The 25,148-nt window shown below is 40.2% G+C and overlaps 1 protein-coding gene across 1 annotated transcript in view; it reads right to left on the reverse strand.

Annotated features, from left to right (window-relative positions):
- LOC128365383 (rho guanine nucleotide exchange factor 28-like) overlaps positions 1–24,239 on the reverse strand; it is a 38,057-nt gene extending 13,818 nt beyond the window's left edge. Inside the window, exons 1-15 of the mRNA XM_053326094.1 lie at positions 24,207–24,239; positions 20,423–20,564; positions 19,493–19,602; positions 18,999–19,185; positions 16,495–16,678; positions 15,815–16,016; positions 15,403–15,478; positions 13,973–14,019; positions 13,239–13,311; positions 4,526–4,647; positions 3,962–4,335; positions 3,082–3,256; positions 2,626–2,737; positions 1,465–1,507; positions 468–557 (exon numbers count right to left, since the gene is read on the reverse strand). Coding sequence (XP_053182069.1) covers positions 468–557; positions 1,465–1,507; positions 2,626–2,737; positions 3,082–3,256; positions 3,962–4,335; positions 4,526–4,647; positions 13,239–13,311; positions 13,973–14,019; positions 15,403–15,478; positions 15,815–16,016; positions 16,495–16,678; positions 18,999–19,185; positions 19,493–19,602; positions 20,423–20,564; positions 24,207–24,239 — 1,970 coding nt within the window. The remainder of the gene's footprint in view (positions 1–467; positions 558–1,464; positions 1,508–2,625; positions 2,738–3,081; positions 3,257–3,961; positions 4,336–4,525; positions 4,648–13,238; positions 13,312–13,972; positions 14,020–15,402; positions 15,479–15,814; positions 16,017–16,494; positions 16,679–18,998; positions 19,186–19,492; positions 19,603–20,422; positions 20,565–24,206) is intronic.
- Between the last annotated feature and the right edge of the window lie 909 nt (positions 24,240–25,148).

A 25,148-nucleotide genomic window follows, 5' to 3' on the forward strand; every position in this document is an offset into this window, starting at 1 on the left:
AAAACAAAATTAATAATCTGAGACTTTGGTGTCATGCTGAAATGCAAGAATGTCCAGACAGTCTTCCAGGACCCCTGGTCTACAGACTATTACTCTTAACAACATGCTTGGCATGCTTGGAAGTCACTATGGACTCTAGAGGATGCTATTTATAGTATGACCTTGGCAAAATGCAATTAATAATGTGGCAACTATTTACAGAGCTTGTTACATAAGTCACTCTAGGTGAAAGGCAACAATGACAGAACATAAAGAAAAAAAATACATGCAACATCACAGCAAACCTATACTGTGACCCGACATTAAACATGTTAATATAATCTACTTCTGAAGACTCAAAAATCATAATCAGCTGCAAAGATTCGATGCAGTTAATGGATGAGTAGGGGGGAATGGTTGTGAGACAGCGTTAGAATGGGTTAAGCCAACACATGCATGGTTGTGAGGCCGTTTTGGTGAAAACATACTCTTTGAGGAACTCTGTGAGGGTGAGGTGTTGGAGTGATGCACTGCTCTCCTCTTCTGCTGACTGGGCCCGCTTACGGAAACCCAAAACCCTGCGTGGATATAACACACCTCAGACCAAGCTGTTGTTTTTTGCCTCATCGTGAGACTCCAGATGTTAATAATGTCTGTTATTAAAAAACACTGTATGGAAATGTGTGGATATGTGTGTATGGAAAAGAAAGACGACTAAAGTTTTAACATGTAGATAGTCACATGGGTACTTGTGCTAAATAACATATAATATTACAACACTGGATGAATACTGATGTTGTGAGAAATTAAAATGATTGGTGAGTCTGTTCAGGCTGGTGTTGTGAATACTGCAGTATTAATATGATCTAATACAATAACTTCATGACCTGTTATGATAATCTAATTGCCTAATAAGATCCTCTAACATGTTTCCTTTGTTAGCGATGCATGGTTATTAGTGAACAAAATGAATGAGAGCGTGATACATTCATGAGGCAACGAAATGAAATAAACTATGAAATGAATATGCATTGTGGCGTGTATGAAATGGAAATACAGCAAGAAATTAATGGCAAATGACGCATTGTAAAGTTCACCAGTTGAAATGTTTGTAACACATATCATAAATTCAGTATCAATGACATGGTCTGAAAATGAGCTGGATGTTTCTGAGGTCTGACGTCTGGGAATGGCGTGAGTTTTGCTGTTTACTCAGGGTAATTTTGAGGTTGTAATCAGAGCGTATTCTGGCCCCAGCCTTGCAACAGGAAGTAGTCACATCCTGCCCAGTTAGACCCCAACCACAGGTTTAACTCTAAAGACACAAACGCACACAAATACACACATGCAGACCCATCTGAGCCAATCTCTTAACCACTGGACAACATCGATGCCTCAAAAGGCAGGAAGTCTGTTCTAGCATATGAGCAAGACCCTGCACAGTTTAGTGGATTTTCCCTAAGAAAAATGACATTCTGGTTTTACCTCTTTTCTCTGGGAGTCTCAGTCAGGCTGAATGCTCTCTGCTCTGTAATGTAGAGTCACAGGGAAAGGCAAATGAGTAGCCAGAAATAAATGTGTCATTGAAGTTGAAGACATTATTATAGATTCTCAGTGAATTAGCCAAGAGGGTTAAAAACCACCATCCCCAATCAGAATTGAGTAAATACAAGAAGTACTGGAAAATTTCCATGCAGCAAACCCCTACAGAGAAAGACCAAACACAGTACAGGAGTTTTGCCTCTAAAAAACAGTTGACAGCAGAAATGGAAAATCAAAACCAAGAGGAAAACAAAACATGTACCAAAACTGAAGCAAAACAAAATCCCCACAGTTGAATCAACTCGTCCTTCAGATGATCTAAGAGTTTCGTAGAAAGCATTTTTCCAAAGCCTAAAGATATTAAAAAATGCACAGTATCCAATATTTAGATCTCTACTTGACGGTCATTATATAATATAATATTGTATTTTGGATGATTATTGTTTTATTACTAACAAAGAACGTACTTGGCATAAAGCTTGGGAGAAAGTCTGCTATTGATCAGCCAGCGATTCAAAATAATAATGGATTTATTCTTCTCTGACATGGCGGTTTGGGCATTGCCATTATGGGTGCTCCACTAAATCTTACCACTGTACCACTGCTCAACTTTATGATGAGTAATTCAATTGTATGAATGTATTTAATATTCTACATTGTGGTGATTCATGAAATGTTTTAGTTATACCCATTTAATTGTGCAGCTCTTGATAATCACCAGCTTGCCCTGTTTTTCACCAAAAAGAGCAAAGAGGGGCATTGTAATGCATTCACCCAACAGCAGCTTTTACTTGTACTTACTAACTTGGCTGAGACGAGAGAAGGATTTAGAGAGAGATAAAGCTTGAAGTAGAGAGCAACCGCTGCTGCTGAACGCACCATCTACACAGGATATACTGTAGTACGGCCTTAAATGTACGCACACATGAGTAGTGTAGCTGTATCATAGCAGAGCTGACTCTAAACACAGAGACTGGATACATAATAGACATTTCATTGATTTATGACACCTGTCTGGTCTTCTCCCTGTTAGACATGTGGCACATGTGTCCACTCAGAACAGAACAGAAAGGTCACAGGGCAAAGGGATCAAAGTTCACTGACCTTCTGCCAGGTCAGTGATGGTTGCATCTCGGTTTAGCAGTGGGCGTGACGGCTTTGCCTTTGGGGAGGAGTAGGAGTAGGAGCGCAGACGGACCTCGGCTTCCTCTGGGTTCTGAGTGAGAGCAGGAACATATCAGACAAAGCAGCAAGCAAAAATTTGTAGCTTCAACACTGCAAACAGGAAACTTGGAGACGCAGGGCTGACAAATCCACTAAATATGTCTGACCCTTCATTCACAGCAGTAAGCTGTTGACAGTCTGGGCTTCAAAACTGATGTTTGTATGGCAGGTTATGTGTTCAGGAGATTCATTTTGCAATTAGTGTATGCACAAATTTTTAGTACTTTCAATTTCTTATTTGAGAGCAAATGGCTAGTAGAATCAGGAGAGGATTCTACATGGATTAAAAACATCTTTTCTCAGTATTTAATACAACATGTTTATAGAGGGGTGTACCTTGGTGGGCTTGCGCGTGCTGTCTGAATGTGTGCGGTTAAAGTCCGGGGATGTGTCAAAAGAGTCCCTTTCTTCTCCTGAGATGGAGCGCAGCATGGACTGCTTCTTTAAAGATGAGCAGGGGTAGGAATGTCCCAGTATGTCCTCTTCTCCACTGTCACACTCAAGGCTAGGACTATTTCCACACAAAAACACACATGACAAAGTTATTCATTTTCAGTATACTGATATTGTACTAAGTCTTGCCATTTTGCATTACAGTTATAGAAAAACAGACCTCTGTAATTAACCAGCTCAAACCACTCTTGTTATAAAAGTATTAACCATGATATGGTGCCTCCAACTGGTCCAAGGCTCAACTGGGGAAGCAGGATTGAAATCTAAACTCCTGCACACCCAAAGATAATGTTTCCAAGATGACCTATAGCATTTTGCACAGAGAAGTACAGATGATCTCCATAATCTAAAAAACAGTAATCATGGCTAAATCCAGGCTACAACCAGGTTTTACCAACTATGTAGCCTTTTGCCAACTTCTGACCTAAGACAGACGATCCCGCAGCACTGAGGAAACTGAAAGGAATGTACAGAGAAACTTCAGTACACAAACAGCTCAATTGTGTCCAGGCTTCCTGTCATTTTCTGCACCTTCAATGACTACAATCCCTCCACTAAATATCAAATAATGTTTTGCTGAAATTCCAAACAGGTGACACTTTGTATGTTGGAGTGGGTTAACTGTTCCCTCAGTTTATCTGGATCAAATTAACATAAAAAACTAAACCGGTTGAGAGGCAGTCAATTTAAAAGTTCTACAATTAAAACATATGCTGCTTGTCTTTGATTATGAATTTAAAAATTATTTGCAGTTTTGTCCTACCTTAGGCCCCGCGTAGCCACTGGCAAGCTGCATCCTCTGTGATTCAACGCAGGAGAGACTGGAAGACAGGGCTGCGTCTGTCGCCTCTGTCCTCCCTCAAGCAAACGGAAGGTGGAAGCCAGGGGGGAGGAAGGAAAAGTTGGGGAGGAAGTAAAAGGAGAGGAAGGAGAAGGGGAGACATGAGGAGATGGCTCCCTGTGATTATCTGGGCCTTGGACGCCCCTCTCCCCAGAATGGGGCAACCGGTTCTTGGGCCAGCTCCCAGAGTTAGGAGGTGTCATGGAGAAAGAGTCCCAGCACGGGCTGCCAACATGTGGCACAGGGCTCACCTCCTTCTCCCCAGCAGAGCGGTATTTAATGTCAGCGTCATCTACCTAGAGCAGAAAAATAAGAGAGTGAGCATAATGTTCAAGCAGAACCTTTTAATTTATCACTCCTGTGATGGAACATTGTCTAGTCTTTTCTAACTTAATGTTATGAAATATAAAGCTAATGTATATTGTGTATTTCCACTCACACTTAAAAGAAAAGAGTCTATAATTTCTCATTTTCAATCCAACTCACCTGGTCCACTAGCATGGCGTTAGCGTACACTCTGTCTTTGCCATGGATCATTGCTGACAGTCTGGCAGCTGCAGCCAGAGTCGGGGACGAGGCCTGGCTCTCCCTTATGGACTGACTTTTCTCTACAGAGAGGGACGGAGCCACAGGGAGAGAGGGAGGGAGAGACGGAGAGAGAGAGAAAGAGAAAGAGAGAGAGCGAGAGAGAGAGAGAGAAAGAGAGAGAAGGGTTTTTTTTTCAATATTACATTTGGTTTCCACAGCAACACCGACTAACTTCTCACAAACACAGGAAGTGACATAGACATCTTGGGCAGTTGCATGTCATTGTTCAGGACCAGCACTCACTGCATGTGTGTGTGTGTGTGTGTGTGTGTGTGTGTGTGTGTGTGTGTGTGTGTGTGTGTGTGTGTGTGTGTGTGTCAGTCTGAATGGTTCTTTGCACACACACGTGAATGGGTGTGCATAGAGTTGTGAGTGGGCATCTGTAGGCATGTTTCTTCCAAACCCTGCCTTCAATACAGAGGTGAGTGGAAATAACTCCCAGTGAGCACACAGTAGCATTGAGAAGGACCCTTTCAACACAGTGGAGTCACTGTGAGCAGAAACCTGGTTTCGCTGTTAAACAGGGGAAAACACTCCTGCTCTCAAAACACACATACAGCTCCCTCTGGGATGTGCTCTATACAAAACACAGCTTCTCCACAACACAATTTCTAAGAAAGTATTTCAGGCACAAGCGAGGAAAGAACCTACATACACAAAGAGAGGGAAATGTCAAAACACTTGCGACAACAACAATGAATCTTTATGCAGCACAGATAAGGAGATTAATTCATTAATTCTCAAACATGAGCTTAAACTAAAATACTTAATACTAATAATACTATTACTACTAATATATAAATAAATAAAAATCACTTTCTTTTTTCTTTTTTTCTTTACACATTTAAAATAAAGTACGAAAAATAATAGCCTATAAAAAGGAACAAAAAAACGCAATATACAAGTATAAGTGGGCAGTTTCTGAAGTCAAGGTCATGGCAAATTAAAGGAAAAATACACTGTAAAGTGTGTTAGTAAGCCTCCAGAACAGCTTCAATGCACCTTAGTATATATTCTACAAGTCTCTGGAGCACCAGTATTTATAAGGACATTCCCTCATTTGACCTCTTACACAAGGTTCAAATATGAAACTGAAAAGGCCGTAGCATATGAGTCATTTAATACTCATCAAACTATTCAGTGACCTCATGTGCATTGTACTGGAGCATCTGCATTCATCATACTTCTTTACTCTCTCTAGTCTTCTCTATGGTAAGTTGTGTACAGTACAGTACACTGACATATATGGGTATGTACTGTATGTATACTGTATGTATAGATTCATACAATATCAGTTTCAATTACACTGTGTCAAAAAAGGGACATTTAATCAAAGCATTTCCAAAATATCACTTCATCGTCAATGATTATTTTTTTTCCATTTTCATGATAATGGCTATTTCATCTGTAAACCGGCATACATGAATACTAAAAATTGAAATTTTAGGATGTTGGTAATGACCACTAATGGATCCAAACCCAAGTTTGCATCTTGATTACTAAGCAGTTCGTGCCTTCTTTCAAGATGATGTGAAATTCCTGATGTTGTTTGTGTTGAGCGTTACAGTACATAACATTGGTCGAGTTTTCAGCCCATTTTTTCCCCAATCTCAGCACCACACTCACTATGAAACATTTGTGTTATATCTGCAACCTTTGAAATTAACTGTCTAAAACAGATTTATTTTGTATGCTAATAAACTGACTAATCAAACATGCATTAGCAAATCAACAGCTTTTCAGCATTCTGTTTGACTACTTTTTCCACAGTGGAGTATCTTTTTTTCTTCAACTGTGAGTTATCGATTTTTAAAGCTCACCTTCAATCTGTTACATGCTCAATTAAAAGAAAAGTGCACCAGCAAAACAGCAAGGACCCACCCCCCTCCCCCAACTGCTCATGAATCTGACAATTTACCCCAAACTGTTCCAGTGCAGCTTCTAAGCAACCAAACAGAAACAGACTGTGGTTACATTCAGCTGCATTATGTACTGTATGTGACATGCAGCACTGAGTCAGAGATTTTACATTATGCAAAGCATTCACCGGGAAAAAAAGAACATCTAACCACATTAGCAACCGGTAGTAACAGTACAATGCTCTATCACACTAACCAGAAGAGGCAGCCTCATTAGCTCAGTTATATTATTATGGTCCTAATGACAGTCTCACCTTACGCCAGCCAAGCCATGCATTTGCCATTTGCCATTTGTGCAAAAAAAACATATTTTTTGCACCCCTGTTTCCACCTAAACTCCTCAAGCAGATATCAAACCAAGACTCAATAGTCTTTTTCAAGAAACAAATCCATAGTTTATTCATGTTTCCAAGCTGCCAGCACCACAGAGTAGGAGAAGAGAAGTTCAGCAGTTGTAGCAGAGAATAAATCAGACCAACAATTGGCTGTGTTTCCTGTAGGCAGTGAGCCCAATAAATCTGAGGCAACAGGGAGTAAAGCAGACACTGATGAGGACACCAGATGACTCATGTTCCATCTACATCAGATGTAAAGGAATAGACGCAAGCTGAATCACTGCTTGATATACAGAGGCCACTGCATCAAAATGTACTGTACGTAATCACAGCTTGGAATTAGCAGAACATGTCTAACCATAAAAGCTACGACCTGTTCTTCTGCTGTTAAAACACTTCTGGAGTACCATTATATATTGTATTATATGAACTAGAATCCAGATACATAATACCTATACAAAGTTGTGTTAAACTTTCTACTATACATTGAGAATTAGTTTTAATCCAACATCAAATCCAGTAAGGGTCAAATCCTGGATGCGGGTCAAACTGCTGTTTGAAAGCAGATACTGTTTCATATAAACCCACTGCAGGAACTTGACAGACAGGCCTAATAGTTCAGGTTCTGGGGCAGGTCCAAAGCCACAGCTGGCTGCCACGGGCCTGATCATTCACACACCTCTGACCCATAAACACCGCTTCAGTGAACATTACTGTCAGGCGCTGCGATCTGCGTTTAACATTAGTTAACTGGGGGAATAGCAGAGCAGGGAGTTCATATTACTAACATGTTATAGCTGCACAAAATCAATGTTTCTGCTGGAGAAACTGACTTTATCGCTGAGACAGTGAGTACTGCCTGCAAGGATGCCATTTCAAAGAAGGTTTTAAGGAATGTGGAGCAGTGTGTGGGGCTATTTGTATAGGATTTTGGTCACAGAAGGTATATTTGGAGTGATGTGATATTTAGAGTATGTCCCAGAGTGAGAGCCAACCCTATACAGTAGCACTGCCTGGAGCAGGAGCAGTGAGAAAAAGAAAGAGACCTAGAGCTCTTACAGAGACTAAGACAAAGGCAGCAGTCAGTGCCAGGTTTCCAGACCAGGGCAGTTAAACACAGAGAGTGACCCTTCAACCCATGCACACCCCTGGGAGAGAGAGAACCAGAGAGGCAGGATGGAAAGGGGGGAGGCAAGGCTGTCACAAGGGCTCTTTCTCAAGGTTCACTCTCTTTGGAAATCTGCCGGGGAAATTAAATGGGAAAACAAAAAAAGTTAAAGATAAACAGAATCATAATTGTTAATTGTGTAAACACCTAGGCTCGTTTATTATGAGTATAACAAAAATTATTTGTCCACTCTGTCCTTGTCGCTTTTTAAGCACCAAACTTAACACATGTCACTTTGAAGGGAGCTGGGAGAAATTAGGAGCAGAGTAAGATAACAAGCTGAGTCTAAAAAAGGAGAGAACAAATCAAAACAGAGGCTGTTATTACCTTATAAAAGAGCAGAGATAATTATTTCACTTCAGTGCTCATGAGGGGCCGTTTAAATCATTAAAACAATTGTCCACCAAAGTCTACAAATCCACTCTGAGTTTTGACACCTGCAGACTAACGTCCACGTCCAAGCATCACATTGTGTGTTCCCATTGTGTTTACATTTCGGTACGTCACCTTGCCCGACAGATCCAAGGAAGAGGTAAACCCCGAACGACCAGTGATCGGCCCTCAGAGTGAAGAAATAAACTTATGGCTCCACACACCTGAAATCACATTTAACTTGGTGCAGGTGCATTGTTACCGCTTTCAACTTCAAAAAACTGCAATTTGAAATCCACTTGGTGGTCAGTTTGAAACGTTTATACGGTGGAGTTCTTTCTGCTCTTCAGCTGAATAGCACAGACAGGCAGTGTGTATAAAACTCGCCGATGTCAATCACAATTACGAAGCAATAACATGGATAATCTTTCAGAGGTTTATAGTGAAAGATGAGGAAAAGACCACTGGAGTTGAGCCATGACACAGACATGGCAGTAACTTGATCTTCTTCTGTGTCTGTCTCTCTGCCCCCCCTCAAGTCACTGTTTTGCACACAAGCAATAAACAGTTGAATCACTATGGTTTAACTCTGGACTATTTTAAGCAGTGAGTTTAACGCTCCCATGACTAATGATGAATCAACAAACTTGAGTGCCAAGTTTAAGCACTGGGATTAACTTGGTTTTGGTTCAATTCCTCGTGAATTGACAATAAACTGTGGCAAGCACTGTACTTACACTCCTATTACACTTCAGGGACAGTTCAACAAACACTGCTTATGATTGTCAACTTCAGGTGCCAGAGGGTAGGTATATGAAGTCACACTTTAGGCCTCCCTTTTGCACATTCCCAGTCGTCACATGAGGCCACGACTCCTCGGCAGGGTTCATTCATGCAAACAACAGTGTGGTCTGAAGATGTCGAAAGTCCCAAACCACTCAATCAGCCTCGAGTGGACATCTGACATTCCCCAACATACTGTCAGCTATCAGGTTACATCACTGGCAAACATGCAGTTATCTCACTCTGATTGAATCCATGCTGCAGTGGATGCCTGTGAGTATGAATGTGTAATGGGAACAGTCTAAATTTAACTTTATTGTTCCACAGCGAGCAGTGAAATGTGTCTACCAGGAGGGCAGTTTGTGGCAAAGTCTTCTATCTGCCATCTGTAACATGATGTAACCAAGAGGAGACGGAAAACTACACATTCAAGTCAGCATCATTCACTCTGAGGTTCATCTCCATTCATCTCATGTCTGTCAAACCCTGCATAAGTCCACACAATATTACGACTTGTATTCTAAGGATATGTGTGAAATGAAAAGTGACCATGCCGACATTCATGGTAACTCATTTGACAGTAAGTGTGAATGTGACATACAGATTTACACCTCTAGTGTATCAGTTACTATTCTGTTACCTTTTTTGCCCGTCTTCCTGCGCATCCTCATCCTCGGAAAAGAGGGCCAGGAGTAGTTAAAAGGCGAGTCCGAGTCAGAATCCATGATTTACTGACTTCAAGAAAATCTTAATCCAAGCAGCTCAAGGTGTATAAATAAATGTCTCAGTTTATATCCATTTCCCCATGGCTGAACAGACTGCAGACTAGCTCCTTCTTCGAGAGTCCCGCTGTAGTCACACTGACACTTCAGGACTAAGCCAGCATGTTCCCCTGTCTCCCCCAAACTACCCCTCCCCCTAAAAGCCTCCCCTTCCCCCTCCACAACTCTGAACTAACTGTCCGACAGAGTCGGGACCGACCTCTGTCTTCTCTCTGCTTTCTTTTCTACAGTTTGTATACAGTATCGCTTTTTCCTCTCTTTCTAACTGCTTTTCTTAAATCTGTGCCAACTTTGGATCTCCCCGTCTTCCTCTGTCTCAGTCAGTCACTCATCTACCACACACACAGTATGGAGGGAGAGGGGGAGAGATCAACACATGCTGTCAGGGGCAGGGGGAGGAGGGTATTGATGGCCGGAAAGAGTGACTGAAGGAGGGAAGGAGGGAGAGAAGCAGAGACAAAGTCAAACATAGGAGTGACTTCAGAACCCACAGCGAAGACAAACATGGGGGCAGACAGCTAGCGGAGGTGAGTATCGGACCCAGGAGAAATCATTAACCCTGTAAGGTTCATGATTGTCTCTGAGACATGCCGGGATGTGGAGCTACACACTCCAAACTCTTCTAGGTACAAGCCATTCACTCCAAATATCCATGATGCCACGTCTGAGGAGAGTGCTTCGCAATCACTCCACTCTCTCCGTCTCTTTCTCTATATTTTAGCATGTCAAAGCCAAGCGGAGTCTAAGGGGGGAAAGGGGTTTGGAGCATGGAGGGGGAGCAGACTGCCAGGTCAGCAGCCTCACCATGGAGACAGCAGTGAGAGCCGCTGCTGTTTTCTTCTTCACTCTCCATGTCCCCCCCTCCCTTCTTTTCCTCCTCTTGCCAACTTGCAGGAGTACAGTGCTCCATTTGCAGCAGCAAGAATACAAGTAAAGTTTGACTAGGGGTGGCAGAAGAAAGACAATGTGCTAGTGAAGGGGATTTTAAGAGACAACTGCACTATGGAAATAGGCCAAATGAAGGTTTATGAAAGCACGTAAATGAAGGAATGTGACAGAAAAAGGGGATGAGACGGGTTATGTAGGCAGAATGTATGCAGAGGTTGGAAAAAGAGGGACACTGTAACTATGCAATGCAACTATAGAAAGTATTAAAACAGTTTGTGTGTGTGTGGGGGGTGGAAGGGTGGTGATGGGGTGATGTTGGCACTGTACTGCTGAACATTAATGCTGCCTTTGTGGGGTCTATGTGAGGTTTAATCCTTTTTTTCCGTTCTCCAATTAGATCCCTCAGCCGGGGTCGGAGACTCTTGTTAGCGTTTCTGGCGTTACACTCATCGTCTGTTGTCACCAGGCCAAACTATCCATATCATAAATCCCTTTCTCCTGCTCTCTATCCCCCACCATTACACACACATACATCATTCTCACACTGCTTCACTCTCCTCTCCCTGGGGATCTCAACAAGCTGTTGGAAAACTACATTCAGCAAAGCCTTGGCAACCCCCATTCAGCCACAAACAGCCCTCCCCATCCACAGACACACACACAGACACACACACACACACACACACACACACACACACACACACACACACACACACACACACATCAACCTCCATCCTTTCTTAAGCTATGAAGAGCGCAGACCCTCAGAATGAAGTGTCATTAGCTGTTTGTTCACTAAACTCACATGAAAATGCTGACCTGGGAGGATGGGGACTAGTGGGGGCATGGGGTGCATGAGCCTTGTGTGTGTGTGTGTAGGTATTTGGGGGCAAGTGTATGTTTTGGGTGGGGTATTTGAATTTTGGGGGCATTAGGAGGGCAAAGGTGGGGGACAGAAGGGGCAGAGGGATTGAGGACAAGAGAGAGAAAGTCTTTTTTGGGACTAATTTCTAACTATTTTACTTAAATCTTGTCCAAACCGCTTTGGCATTTCTCTATTTGATTATGATCATGATGCCAATAAAGTTGGCATAAAGTTTAAATTTGAGACAGAGAAAGACAGAGAAAGAGCTGACATCAAGAGGACAGGAGGAACATGACAGCTACACTCAAAATTCCTCATCCCTTGCTGAAGCTCCGAGTACAGAAGTTCTGTCTGTCTATTTCATGACGCATTAGCTCAAGTCAAGTGGCCATACTGTATGTGATAAAAACATACGCTTCACTAGTTTGTCGTAATGCTCAACAGCTTTGGAATGTCTAATAAGGAACTTGAATGTCCTCATGGGTCAAATATGCATTATAATACTGGAAGAATTACGTGTACAAAATCGGAGTCATTCTTATTCTGGGTTATTGTTTTATTCAAACATGGCTTTGAGGGGAAATTTGAAGAAAGCAGGAATCAAGTGACCAAAGCTATTTGTCTGAACCACAAAAGGCGTTTGAAGGGATCAGTCGAGGTCACAGGCAGAGTCTTCAAAGACTTACACGGAAAATGTGAAAATCCTCAAACAGCCAACAAAAACCTCCACATACACACACACGCATAGTAAAAAACAACTAAACCATATAGCATGGAAAACAACACCAGCCACAGGCAGTTAAGATTGCAGATATTTAGTGCCAAGTGTTATAAAGCCTGAAGCCTCAGCTTGTAACCACAGCATTCTTACACTGAGGCATCAGTGTGCTCTCCAGCAATACAAGCCAATTATTAACCCGCAGGATGTTCCCACTCTCAAATCCTTCCCTTCCCGTCCAGAAGAAGATCAGAATGAAGCCACCTTCAGCCACCTAGTTAAAATTCATTTCTGTTGTCACTGCTGGCAGGAATAAAAGTGACGCTGGATTAGTTTAAGGAGTGTTGCCCGTGTGTCATATTAAAAAGATTCCTTCTGAGTGCCACAATCACTCTAAAAGCAGAGTGACAAGCCTCCAAAAACCCTAGAGGATGAAGCTAAGACAGGCAAGGGGGTTGAAATGTGATCCTAGAGTCAGTGGGAAAGGTAGACAGTTATACAGGAGGATAAAGCTGAATTCCAAGTTCTTTTCAGGAAAGGAAATGTTTCCTGCTCTTGGACTCACTTAATGATTGGAAGCTACTTGGATAACTTCCTATGACTATAATACCACCTAAAACAACAATGATCAGTTTCAGTCTACACAAAACATGATCTACAGCTGAGGCACCACCAGCTCTAAAATTAAAGCCATATTCAGAAAAGGCTGCTTTTTTGAAACTTCTGAGAAGCTGTTTGGTATGAAGTTTAAAGGAATGCTAAAAATAAAATAACCCTTTACCAAAGTCAGACTGCGATGGCTCGTCCACTTGGTCCTCCTCATTCAGACAAAACATCAGCGGCTCCTCGTAGTCCTGAGTGGAGAAACAGGTAACCTTTCATTAATCAGCACACACATTTGCACAGTGAGTGAGACTTATCCATCAGGCTACAAGCAGACCAAGAAAACTAAAAACAAGTACAGAAAAGTACAAGGCGTTTAGGTGTATGAAAGAGAAAAATCAATTAGCTAAACATCTGTACTGCATATAACAGGTCCGCTAGGATGACCAGAGCTATGTGTGCACGCCACACCTCTGAAAACATGAAACACACACTTGACCGCTCACAAAGTCAGTTATTCAGCAACCTGTTCCCGGGTGGTGGCTCCAACACCTTAACAATAAGAGTGAAACAATGTGGAGTATTGAGGGCCAGTGAAGGAAGGAGAAGTCAGTGCCTTGTTCTAGCCAGGAGTGCGGTTTCACAACTGGCTGATGCAGATGTTCATGGAGACTGAGCTGAACTTTCAGACATTTAGAAAATTGAAATTAAATATCCAGACGATGGCACAAAAGGTGTTATATTTTTTGTACTTTTTTTAAGTACAGGTAACTTATGTTCATACTTGATGAAATTAACACAATTTGTGATCAATCTTTCCTGTATTTATAGAACTTTACTGTACTTTAAAATGTGTCATAAAAAACAAAATTCTTGGGAACAAAAGATATTCAGGTTATTTTTCACACTCACATTTTCTTCTGCAGCTGAGTTTTCTCCATTGATATCAGGATACAGTCCTGAAAGAAGAGGGAACATACTCTTAGCCATTAAACTTCAAACAAGACTCAAATAAGCTCCAATACAGGTTTTTAACGATGTATGTACTGTATATGGTCTTGTTTTTGTTTTCTTTTAATAACCTGGGGGTATATGTATAGTGGGGCCTTGATCTCCTTTCTGTTCATTTAACTACCATGTGTATTCCAGATCAAAGCACACGGTGTATGATCGTTTACCAGAAATGAGGCAGCGACACACAGAAATGAGTGTTTGGGTGGTTTGATCCGCAGCCTGGGGTCACGCATAAATATAAAGGCAGGAAATGTTCGAGAGGGAAATGGTAGTGGCCCATTAAGGTTATATAGGTTGGGAGAAAGAGTCAGAGACAAGAAAAATGACATAAAACGAGGAAGAGAAAGCAAAGGCTGAGAAAGGAGAGGATGTAATGTATAAGAGTTTGCTAAACAACACCTGACAATGGTCTTTTTGTGCCTCAGCATGATACCATGAAACACATTCATTCAAGTCTGATATACTGATGCCAGCTGGCTCTAAAGCTGCCTACACCAAAGGCGAGAGAGACAGAGAGTAAGAAAGAGAGAGAGAGGGGCAGAAGGGACAATCTTGTAGAAGGGATTGTAATTGTCCACATGTCACCATTGATTAATCTATTGATTATTTTTTCAATTTACATAATCTTCAAGAGCCAAAATTGACATATTTAAATAGAATCTTGTCTTCAAAAACAGTCTAAAATATTTTTTTAAATGTCTTAAAGACAATTACATTTACAATAATATAAAGCTGGATTTTCTCAGCTTCATATTATTGTTAAGAATCCTGGATATTGAAAATTCTTACTTTTTGAGAAGCTGGAACAAGCATTTCTGCTTGATGATTGACTTGAACAATTAAACAGTCAACAAATCTATCATTAAATAATTTAGAGTTGACCAACTAATCTATTATTTAACTTATAGCCTCAGTAATACTTATATCTTATATCTTTTTCACACCATACAAATGCAGTGATTTGTACATTTAGACTTTAAGCATTTTATGGAATAAATGTAAGGTTGCTTATTATCATACGAATATCTGGCACTTGATTGTTATTTACTCTTAAATAATATGGACTCTTATTTCTGGGATCATTTAAGTCAAACCCCCAACCCCTCTTTTTTTTTAGTCTTTCAGTACCCTACATCCCCAGATGAGGGCAGTCAATTTCTACCATTACTGTGGCCAGATTCAAATCACTGTATCTGGCCAGATCAACCATTAGAGCAAAAAATGGCAGATCATTTCTACATGAAAGAAAATAGATAAGACAGGATGGTTTAGTAAAGTCAAGCCTCCAAAATCCCACAAAGCACCCAGATTAGGGAAGAGTATGATACCGTTCTCTGCCGGGTCATCCACTTGTTGTTCCTTCCCAAAGATGGTCTCTACCCGTTCCCTCCTTAGTGCTTTGATCTGAGGGAGAAAATGTGATATCTAAATAAGAAGATACTGCAAACTAAAATGTATAAGTTGACTGGAATGGACTTATTTTGACTCCACACTTAGTGACTTTGCATGTATAATCACACAAATCCACCTGGCTTTATTTCAGGGGTATTTTCAGGTGTATCAGCTACAGTAAAACAGTTTCTGATTATGTATAAAGCCCCACAAGGAAGGACCAAACAGTAATTTTTGACCACATAAATAAGGCCTGGAGGTTTATTAATTCATATTTTATCTAACCACAATTGACAATGTTGTGTTTTTATCCTGCATTTACATTTACTAGCATCAGAAAACACTGACCTCTCTGAGGAAGTCCTCATCTCTAAGCCTGTCTCTGAGAAGCAGGATGTCAGCATGTCGGCTCTCCTCTGAGCTCCACCTCAGGTTTTGTCGGACAGTCAGGGTCAGGTTCCCCATATCATGGCAGAACCTCAGCAAGCGAGACCGGTCCGCCCACACCTGAGAGAGACCTGCAGGAGGCGTAGCTAAAGGGTTGGGTGGACTGCAGCAAAGCAGGTGAGTTTAATGAAAGTTAAAAAAAAAGAAAAAAAAGAAACAAACTTTAATAATAATAAATAAACTGTTATAACTGAATTATTCAAAGCTTCTCTCTCTACAAGTATTGTCAGTCAGTATGGATGCTTTATTTTCTCGCAGGCCTTTAAAGCTGTACTAAAGATTTATGGCCAGACGAGCACAAAACATTCCTGAGTTTGACAGGTAATACTAACAGGTGTTTAGCATTTTATGTGTTCATAAAAATGTACTTACAGCAGTATGTTTACAGTATTTGAACAATCTAAAGAATGAAAATTATCTAGGGTAATAGATAGTGTAAAACTGGGTTGATTCTCTATTCAAAGGACAGATTCCCCTTTCTATTGCCTGTGGGAAAGCTCTGAGTTTAAGGCTTTATGTTACAACACAACAGTGATTCATTTGTCACTGTCTCTCTCCCATGTTGGAGCTTATAAGCTTACTGTATGAGCAGCTCCAGGAGCTCCGTGTTGCCTGCTGCCTGTGCCAACTGCAGTGGTGTGACTCCCTCTTCATTTGGAAGACTGACAGCCATCAGACCCCCCGGTTGGCAAAGCAGCAGCTCCGCCAGCCTACACAGACCCCATCGCACAGCCAGATGGAGGGGAGACTCTCTTGGACTGTGCTCTGGATATGGCAAGAAGATAATATAATAATATCAAAAATAGAACTCTGCACAGAAAATAAGCCAGTGGCAGATTGTGAGAAAAATAGGAGGAAACTATAAAGTGAAGAATCTCTGCTTGATGATAATTAACCTAAATGTCAAAGATTGATTTCTTCTCTTGCAAAGCACTGGATCCCTCTGCTCCACTGACCCACTTTAAGACAGTAAAAGCTCTTCAACAAAGTGGAGACAGCTTCTTATGTCTGTGTCTGTCACTCAATGCCGACCAACAAACTCTGTATCCAGGTAACTGGCCTACAATGAATCAGTTACAGTCGAGCAGCAGCTGAGTTATTTTTAAGAATGCAGCATGAATTCAGCATAATCGTAAAACTCTGTGAACATTTATTCATGCTAAGTATTATTCTTTCAAATCAAAGAAAAAAATGCATTGGACAAAATAACAGAAACACCTTACAACGCTGTACAGTACAAGCCCTGCAGTCATATCAGTTTGGAGAAACTTCTTTTAGTTTGTTTAGCTTGTGTATCCAATATCTTGTAAACTGTATTTTAGTGAAGGTGAGTCTCGACTGTGACCACTGCTGATGGAGTTTCCTGTTTAGGTCATATCATTATTTTTGTGACTTTGCTCCCATTATACTGAAGTATTCATAACTGAATCATCAGCAGTCTAGACAATGACTCCAATAAATCACAATTACAAAAGGCAACCACAGAAGTAAGTCACTTGAATGACAATATCCAGTATGTGCCAGCTTTCATTAAGGCCTGACAGTCTGCATTTTCAGAAAAGGGTTTTCAAGGCAACATGAGGCGACTTAGAGATGTTGAGTGAATAGAAAGATCCTGAGTGAATAGACTGCATACAAACTCAAAAAATGTGGCAAGAGGAAAACAGTCGAGAAGCATGAAGGAAACATATACAAAAGCCAAACACTGATCATACTGTAGAACCATAACATCAGCTAAATGACATTGTTTAGGAACAAAAGTAATGTTATATGATTCTTTAAAAAAATATATCAATGTATTTGCTTTCATATACTCTTGCTGACTGCAGACAATGACAGGAAACACATGATAAAAGTCTTGTTTTTAATGAGTGCAATCTGTGCAAAACTGACTCATGAAATACTATCTTATTGTAAATTAGATTATAGTAAATAAGTAGGAACTAGTTAAACTAAAAACAGATTTACTTTATAGATCTAAATCACTCCACTTCTGTTTGGACCTTATAAAAATCCAGCTTTCCAAGGGTATTTTGCAGAATGCAGGCCTTGTTGAGTTATAAAGACAGATTTCACAAGAAAATACTTTTGCCAGCTGTATGTCAAAATTTTAATACTCAATTATAATTCCAAGCTCCAACAGCACAATTACTTTTTGACAGTATGTGGATTTTTGAAGTTTTTCCAGTGTCTTTAAATTTGCAGAACTGTAAACAAATAGTGACCACAAAAGGAAAGTTGGAGATTGATCATTCAGGCACATACAGCATTAGCAATAGTGAGTGATTTCATAAGCAGTGTTATCAAATTAACTGCAGACATTTAGAGGGAGACACTGCAATGAAACAGACTGCCATAACTATATTAACCCTAAATCTAGTTTGTTATTTATGTAGGTGGCCTTACACAAACACTGAAATCATACAAACAGATGGTGGCATCTAGTAAACATGGTAGCCAGCACAAAGCACACACACACACACACACACACACACACACACACACACACACACACACACACACACACACACACACACACACACACTCAGATTTATTGAGCTCTGCCTAGGGCTACTTCCAGATGGAAAGGCTGTATTAACCACATTACATGCTGCTTAATTGGCTCTGATGAATTCAACAGAAGCACACATGTGACTATGTTCACTTCCGATTTCAGTCCAGTGCGCATGGAAAATGGGAACGATGGTGGAGAAAGTAAAGGAGGAGGTGGAGAGGAGCAGAGTTGAAAAGTTCACCCTCATTGGATAGCACCGGCTCCAAGTTTCCAACACTAACACTAAGAGACGTGTTGAAAACCTGTCAACTGCTCACTTACCGCCCTCAATAATTATTGCTCTTGACATGACACATAAATAGTCCTACTTTAGACTTATCTGTCTTTAAACTGGTTTGGCTGTTTCCTTAATCTTCCTCATCTGTCAATTTGCACACTCCCTTTGTTTAAGAATGTGTGCGTAATTAAACATTTTTCACACATATAATGAAAAACAAATTTATCAGCCTTTTGATCCACACATCAGCACGGGAATGCCCTTTCTGCAAGACAAGATAATCCTGCTCTCACCGTCTCCACTGTGGCTCCCCAACACATTCCAGTTTTGAGGAATATCCAGGTTAGCCATGGCCAGGGCCACGCGACGATCCATGGCCCAGCGAGAGCTCTCCTGGCCCAGGTTGAAGAGGCTGCTCAGTTCCTTATGATCCGTCGAGTTTAGACAATGCCCATGGATTACCAGATGCTCTGCCAGGTCCTGAGAAAAAAGCAGCCATGAATAAAATTGAATTTGTGATAAATGGTATGCAGTGAAGAAAAAAAAACAGTAGTGTCAAACTTGTTTTCATTGCGAAACAATAACAAGAATTTTCCTGAATCACATAACTTTGTGAGTTTCTCTTCACAATGAAAATATATGTTTAAAACTACATATTACACTTACTGCTTTTATAAGATGCACATTTTTACATACAGAAAGTGCATATTTGCAGGTATTCTTTGCCACAGGGTTGCATGCAGCCTTATGTGCCATGTATTGAATTTGATTTGTAGATTTACTCTACCTGAGCATCATCTTGGACATACTCCAATATAGCTCCTCCCACCCAGGTGAGAGGTGTGGTTCCAGAGCACAGGTAAGCCTGGACAGACACCATCTCAGCAAGGTTATGTCCTAAAGAGGGACACAAAAAAGCCTAATTACTCCTGACAGATTCTTCCTCTTTATATGAAAGAGATGTTATGTAGAAACCTGTATTGCCTTATTGTTCGACTCAATTTTCTTCCCTAAATCTCTCAAATACTGTGTGTGTACTGACTTCCTACAACTGCCATACCATGCAACAATAATGCAACTTTGACAAAAAGTAGAAGACATACAGCCTATCTACCTATCTCAAACAAGTTTCCAGTTTACATAAGTTTAATTTTCATACCGTAAAATACCGCTAAAGATACAAAACCACTAATACTGCACTGCGAAAATTCCTAATAAAATGCCTTGACTGACTGAAAGTGGCTAATATGGTTGAAGATTTCCTTCAGGTATACCATAATAATGAAGTTTTTTTCTCTCTCTCAATAGAAGCAAAGACTTTTGGTTTCTTGTCTTCTTCATTATTTCACAGTGCACAGTGCTATTGTAGAGAGAGTTCTGGCCTGTTAGAGTGCCTGTTGTCAACCTATACAGAGGCTCTGTAATGTTGACGTATTGTTTATGGAGCTGTTTCCCTCCTGAGAGGAAGCTGATAAGATTCTGTGCCTTTCCAGACTTCTAGTCAGGGTCGATGTGTGTGTGTGTCTCAAGATTCAAACTGTGATATACTGTTCTTGTGTATATCACAGACAGGAATAGAAAGCCCTGGATTGTCTCGATGAGCAGTTCCACATTTGACATGGTTTTCCAAAGAAATTCTCTCTTCTTGATTTAAAACATAGCAAATGACCTGAGAAAACAGTATCATACATACAGACAGACACGCAAATGCACGTACCAGGCACAATAAAACAGAGCATGATATCACTCTGAGCCCTGGTGACATGGACCAGCGTGGATCCTTCCAGAACAACGTAGACCTCAGCATTCTCTGGCAAAGAGTCTAAACCCTCGACTAGTGCAAATACCTTTGCCTGGCCCTGAGATAAAGAAAAGTGAGAGAAGGTTAGAGGGGAAAATAAAGAAGACAGATGCTAGAGAGCAAAAAACATTTTCTATTCCTAAAGATACAGGCTCATTTTAGAGTTAAGAGTCTATTCTGATTTCTGTAAAGTACACCAAATCCCCTGACAGCATTCCTCTTGAGGGTACAATAAAACATTACCCCTCAATAAAAACAGGAATGTCTTTTTAGTGTCTACTGCAAAGACCTGCATTGATCCCAACAGGTCAGAACAGTTTAGACAACTGATCTGAGGCAGAAGAAGTGAAATAGGGCAGAGCAACACCACTGAGATGTAGACAGCTGGGAGCCTCAAAAAACTGTGCTAGTCAGGTTTATGGGTGTGACAACATGTTATACTGTATGTCACTTGACTGTAAATCCTCACTTAAGAGGCTCATGTTGACTTGCTCAGAATATGGGTCACTGATTCTGCACGAGAAACAGTTTAAACACTGCAAACTAGAGTAGGTTGTTCAAAACTTAAAGCAGTTGACTGTAAATTTCTTTACATGCAGCTCAGTGTCTGTGTCTCTAAGATTCTAGGCACTCAATCATATTTTTTAACATTCATTAATTTTTCCAGATGACACTGATCGATTGGTTACTGGAGTTGTTAGGATATTATTGGACTTAAAAAGAAAAAAATCCACCTTGAAATATTGTATACATGATTATATACTATACATAAGGTTTTAATTGGTTTGGTGGCAGTGGAACAAGCTATAAAACCTGTAAAGTTGTAAATCATTCCCTTAAAAAATTGATATGACAAACAAGTTAGCAAACAGTTAGCATTCATTTGAGTCACATGTGTGTCGACCTGACGAATGTAAATCCAATTCATATCCTACATTTAACTTTATTTGACCTCAACCAACTCCTGAAGCTCCAGTGGGTTTTTTACAGCTTTTCCACAAAAAAGCAGTGAGAAATTAGGTTGGTGAGAGCGGTGATTTATAGGCCATAAAAACCCAAACTAAAGCAGAAAAAAGCTAATTAATCTGTGGGTTTGTCCTATTGACTGTATATAAATGTGGATGAGGCGTCTCTACTTTCTACCACTGTGCAAAAGGGAAACCACAATCTCTTTTCTGGGAGCTACCATCTTGCTTGTGTGACATCATTGGGAGCTATAGTCTGTACGGTAGAGTCAGATGGTATGGCTCATGTCCCATTTGCTATCATGAAAGGGGCAGGACTTATGACCTATACTGCAGACAGTCACCAGGGGGCAGATGTTTTGGCTTCACTTTTGGGGAGCTGTCATGATGTCCATATTTATAAATACTCATTGGTTTCTCCTTATAATTGATGCCATCCACACTACACACACAGATTTACTATTATTAATATCAAAATATTGTTCAATAGAGCTTTAAACATTTCTGAGCCAATGCTGTATTTTTACCTTTTTTCTGTTGTAGATAAATGGCAGTGTATAGATTTCCAATGCATATTTTGTACAACTTAAATAAAGATTTAATTTCAGTACTATGGAATAAACAAGCATCGAACAGAGCCACTATCTTGCTTTTTAGAGCTGCAGTTTCCAGCAACATTCAACAGTCTCAGGGGGAGAATAAATCTATTGTAGACAATTCCAATTTGTCCACCTACAGTGGCCTCAATAGACCAGACAGCAATGCAGCCACAAGACACACTGTGTGGGTTATTCTGGGAAAAATATCAAATGACTAACTGAGGCAGGGGAAAAGGCGACAGGTTGAAGGAAAAAAGGTACACCAAAAACGTAAATTATGAGGCTCACCACAGATTTTGTGTCTACACAGCATCTCAAGTGGTAGTGAGACATTTTACCTCTGTATGACAGTCCAGATATGGATCATTAATGTCTCACTGGTTACTAGATCAAATAGTGGAATCAACAAGTGGGGGCTTTTAGAGGCAGAACAAGAACAGATAGACTTTGAACTTTAAAGCAGTTGATACTACAATAATTGATGGGATGTGTTTAAATGTGTGCCAGTCTGGCAATATGCTATTGTTTGCCTTTCCCTCTACCTTGGCACAAATAATAAACACACTCACGGACATACAATTTAAAAATAGCACAATAGCAATAATCCTTTTGGGCTACAATGTGTCTTTTTTAGTTATAAGCATCAATATAGGTCCAACTATGGTAAATATTGATACGTCTCAATAACAACTATTTAAAATGTATTGGCATAAAATGTTTTACATATGTTTGTGGTCCCCAGGGGATAAAGGCAAATTCATGTTGCCCAGAGGACGATTGACTTTGGCCATTATTTTTTCTGCTGGCATCACCAGCAGGGGAAGTTTTCCATTTGGCCATTGGTTTATGATTAGCTTGCAAGGCAGCTGGACTTGCGAAGTCACAACATCACAAGAATCCATTATGGGCTTGTGTCAAAACCCCTCGTGATTAATACTGATCAGCGTCCTATGAGGATTCGCGCAAATCCAGCTGTCTCTTATATTAGCATGCTGACAATAGCATATACCTAAGTACAGCCTCACAGACTCCCTAACGTGGCTGCACACTGAATTGTTAAAGCACAAGACCATTTCTTCAGTTTTACATGCCGCCTTCTGCTTCTTAAACTAAATTGCTGCATTTGTTTATTCATTCATACAAAGGCCCCTAAGCAAGTACAGTATTTTATGCATTTCATTTCGTATAATGAACAAGACGGGGCATCCGCATTAAGTTGGGTAACCTTTCAGTAACCTCTGTGTAACAGGAAAACAGCGTTAAATCATGTCGGAGTAGAAAGGATTAGGATTGAGTGAATACAATGTGAACAATGAATTTCCCCTTTGATCTTCAGCAATCTTCACACTTATATTTGCTTATAGTGTAAAGACCCCAAACTGAAACCAATAAAAGAGCAAAAAATATTTGACTACATTCCTGCCTTGTTTGACTACAGCCTAACCTCACAGACAACAGAGCCATTCAAAGGTTTAATACAAGCAGAGCCATCACAAATCAAACTACAGCAAATACAAGTTTCATTCATACTCTGAGTGAGTAAAGTATAAATAAAAAACACCACTGTGAATGAATCACATAGTTACTGATTTGCTAGTTATATAAGCAAAGGCCAGGCTGTTATTGTTACTGTTGTGCTGATGGATATGATTTTGTTTTTTCCTAAGACACTATGATTCAGTGCTCAAATAATACTACAGTAAAACCCAGAATTGTTCCATCCAAAGATCAATGAAAGCCCCCGTAGGATCCGAGCAGAACACAAAAGTCTCCTGTCATCACGTTGTCCTCATCAACCCCAGTCAAATCTGAGGTCTCAGTTATAAAACTGTACATACAGCAACCTCAGTAAACCTGATGAGATGTGCTGTGATGCATGAGCAGCAAACAGTTGTAGCGTTCAGATATTATATGTTATTTAATACTTTATCTTGGCCTTGAAATGCATTCTTTAAACATAATGGTTTGGTCATGACAGCATCTCTGTCACAGACTGCTTTTTTAAAATGAGGCTGCTGAACTCTCACTGGATTCCAAACCCAATTTGCAGAGATTTTCCAGAGGGATAACTAATTTCTTGAGATTAATTGGGGAAGATGGTCTCAAACTTGACTGCAAACTGGAGCACATACTCACATATAGAGGCACTTTCCTCCTGCTCAGCTCCATCTGCACAGCAACTGCAGACAAATATGGACATTAAATAGCCATTTGAGTGACAAAAATGAAAAAAAAAACGGATCACAAAGACTCAGTGTAGCCATGTGATCCCTCATTACTTACTTTGGTTATTTTGGTAATTCTGCCTGCTCTGATCCTGGAGAAGATTATCAAACCTGGTCTGTGCCAGGTAGAGTCAGAGGTTCTCTGATGAGACAGGATAATCTTTTGATCTCCAGTATGTGAATAATGATTTTAATGGTTCTTCATTGGAGTAAACTCTGTACCAGATTGTGTTTTTGTGTGGGTTAAATGTGTGCATGCTCTTAAATGGGAAATCTATTGTGTTTCAGTGCTGCAGATTTCAGATCTGTTGTTTATCAGTGGCCACTTCCTAAACTGGCCACAGCAGCTGAAGGGCTTAATATAACCATTGTTTCAGAGAAAACAAGTGAAATCATATTATACTTTGCATTTACAATCCATTAAAACTACAGACTATATATTACAGTGAGTTGACAAAGCATGGCTTAATGAAAACAACATTTTGTAAATTTCTTAGCTATATATAACACAGCAAAATTTCTCACCACAATTAGGATACCGGTGCAAGTTTCTGAGACACCCTCAATAAAAGGTTTATTAGTTGTACCTGATGGCTTTATCAATAGTTTAAAAAAAAATGTACTAATGCTTCACAGATCAGTTACAAGCCATAAAGACTGGACTGTATGACCATTTATCTTCTGAGCAAAATTCTATTAACTTAGTAAGCATTTATTAATGATGTGACAACATTAATCATTAATAGAGCTATTATATACACTTTACAAAGGGAGAACTATTAGAAAGTAGCACTGGGGAATTAATGGCAATATAGTCTAATTATCTGAATTATTAGTAGCAGTGTACTTAGTA

Source organism: Scomber japonicus, chromosome 9 (assembly GCF_027409825.1).
Source record: "Scomber japonicus isolate fScoJap1 chromosome 9, fScoJap1.pri, whole genome shotgun sequence".
NCBI classification, from domain to species: domain Eukaryota; kingdom Metazoa; phylum Chordata; class Actinopteri; order Scombriformes; family Scombridae; genus Scomber; species Scomber japonicus.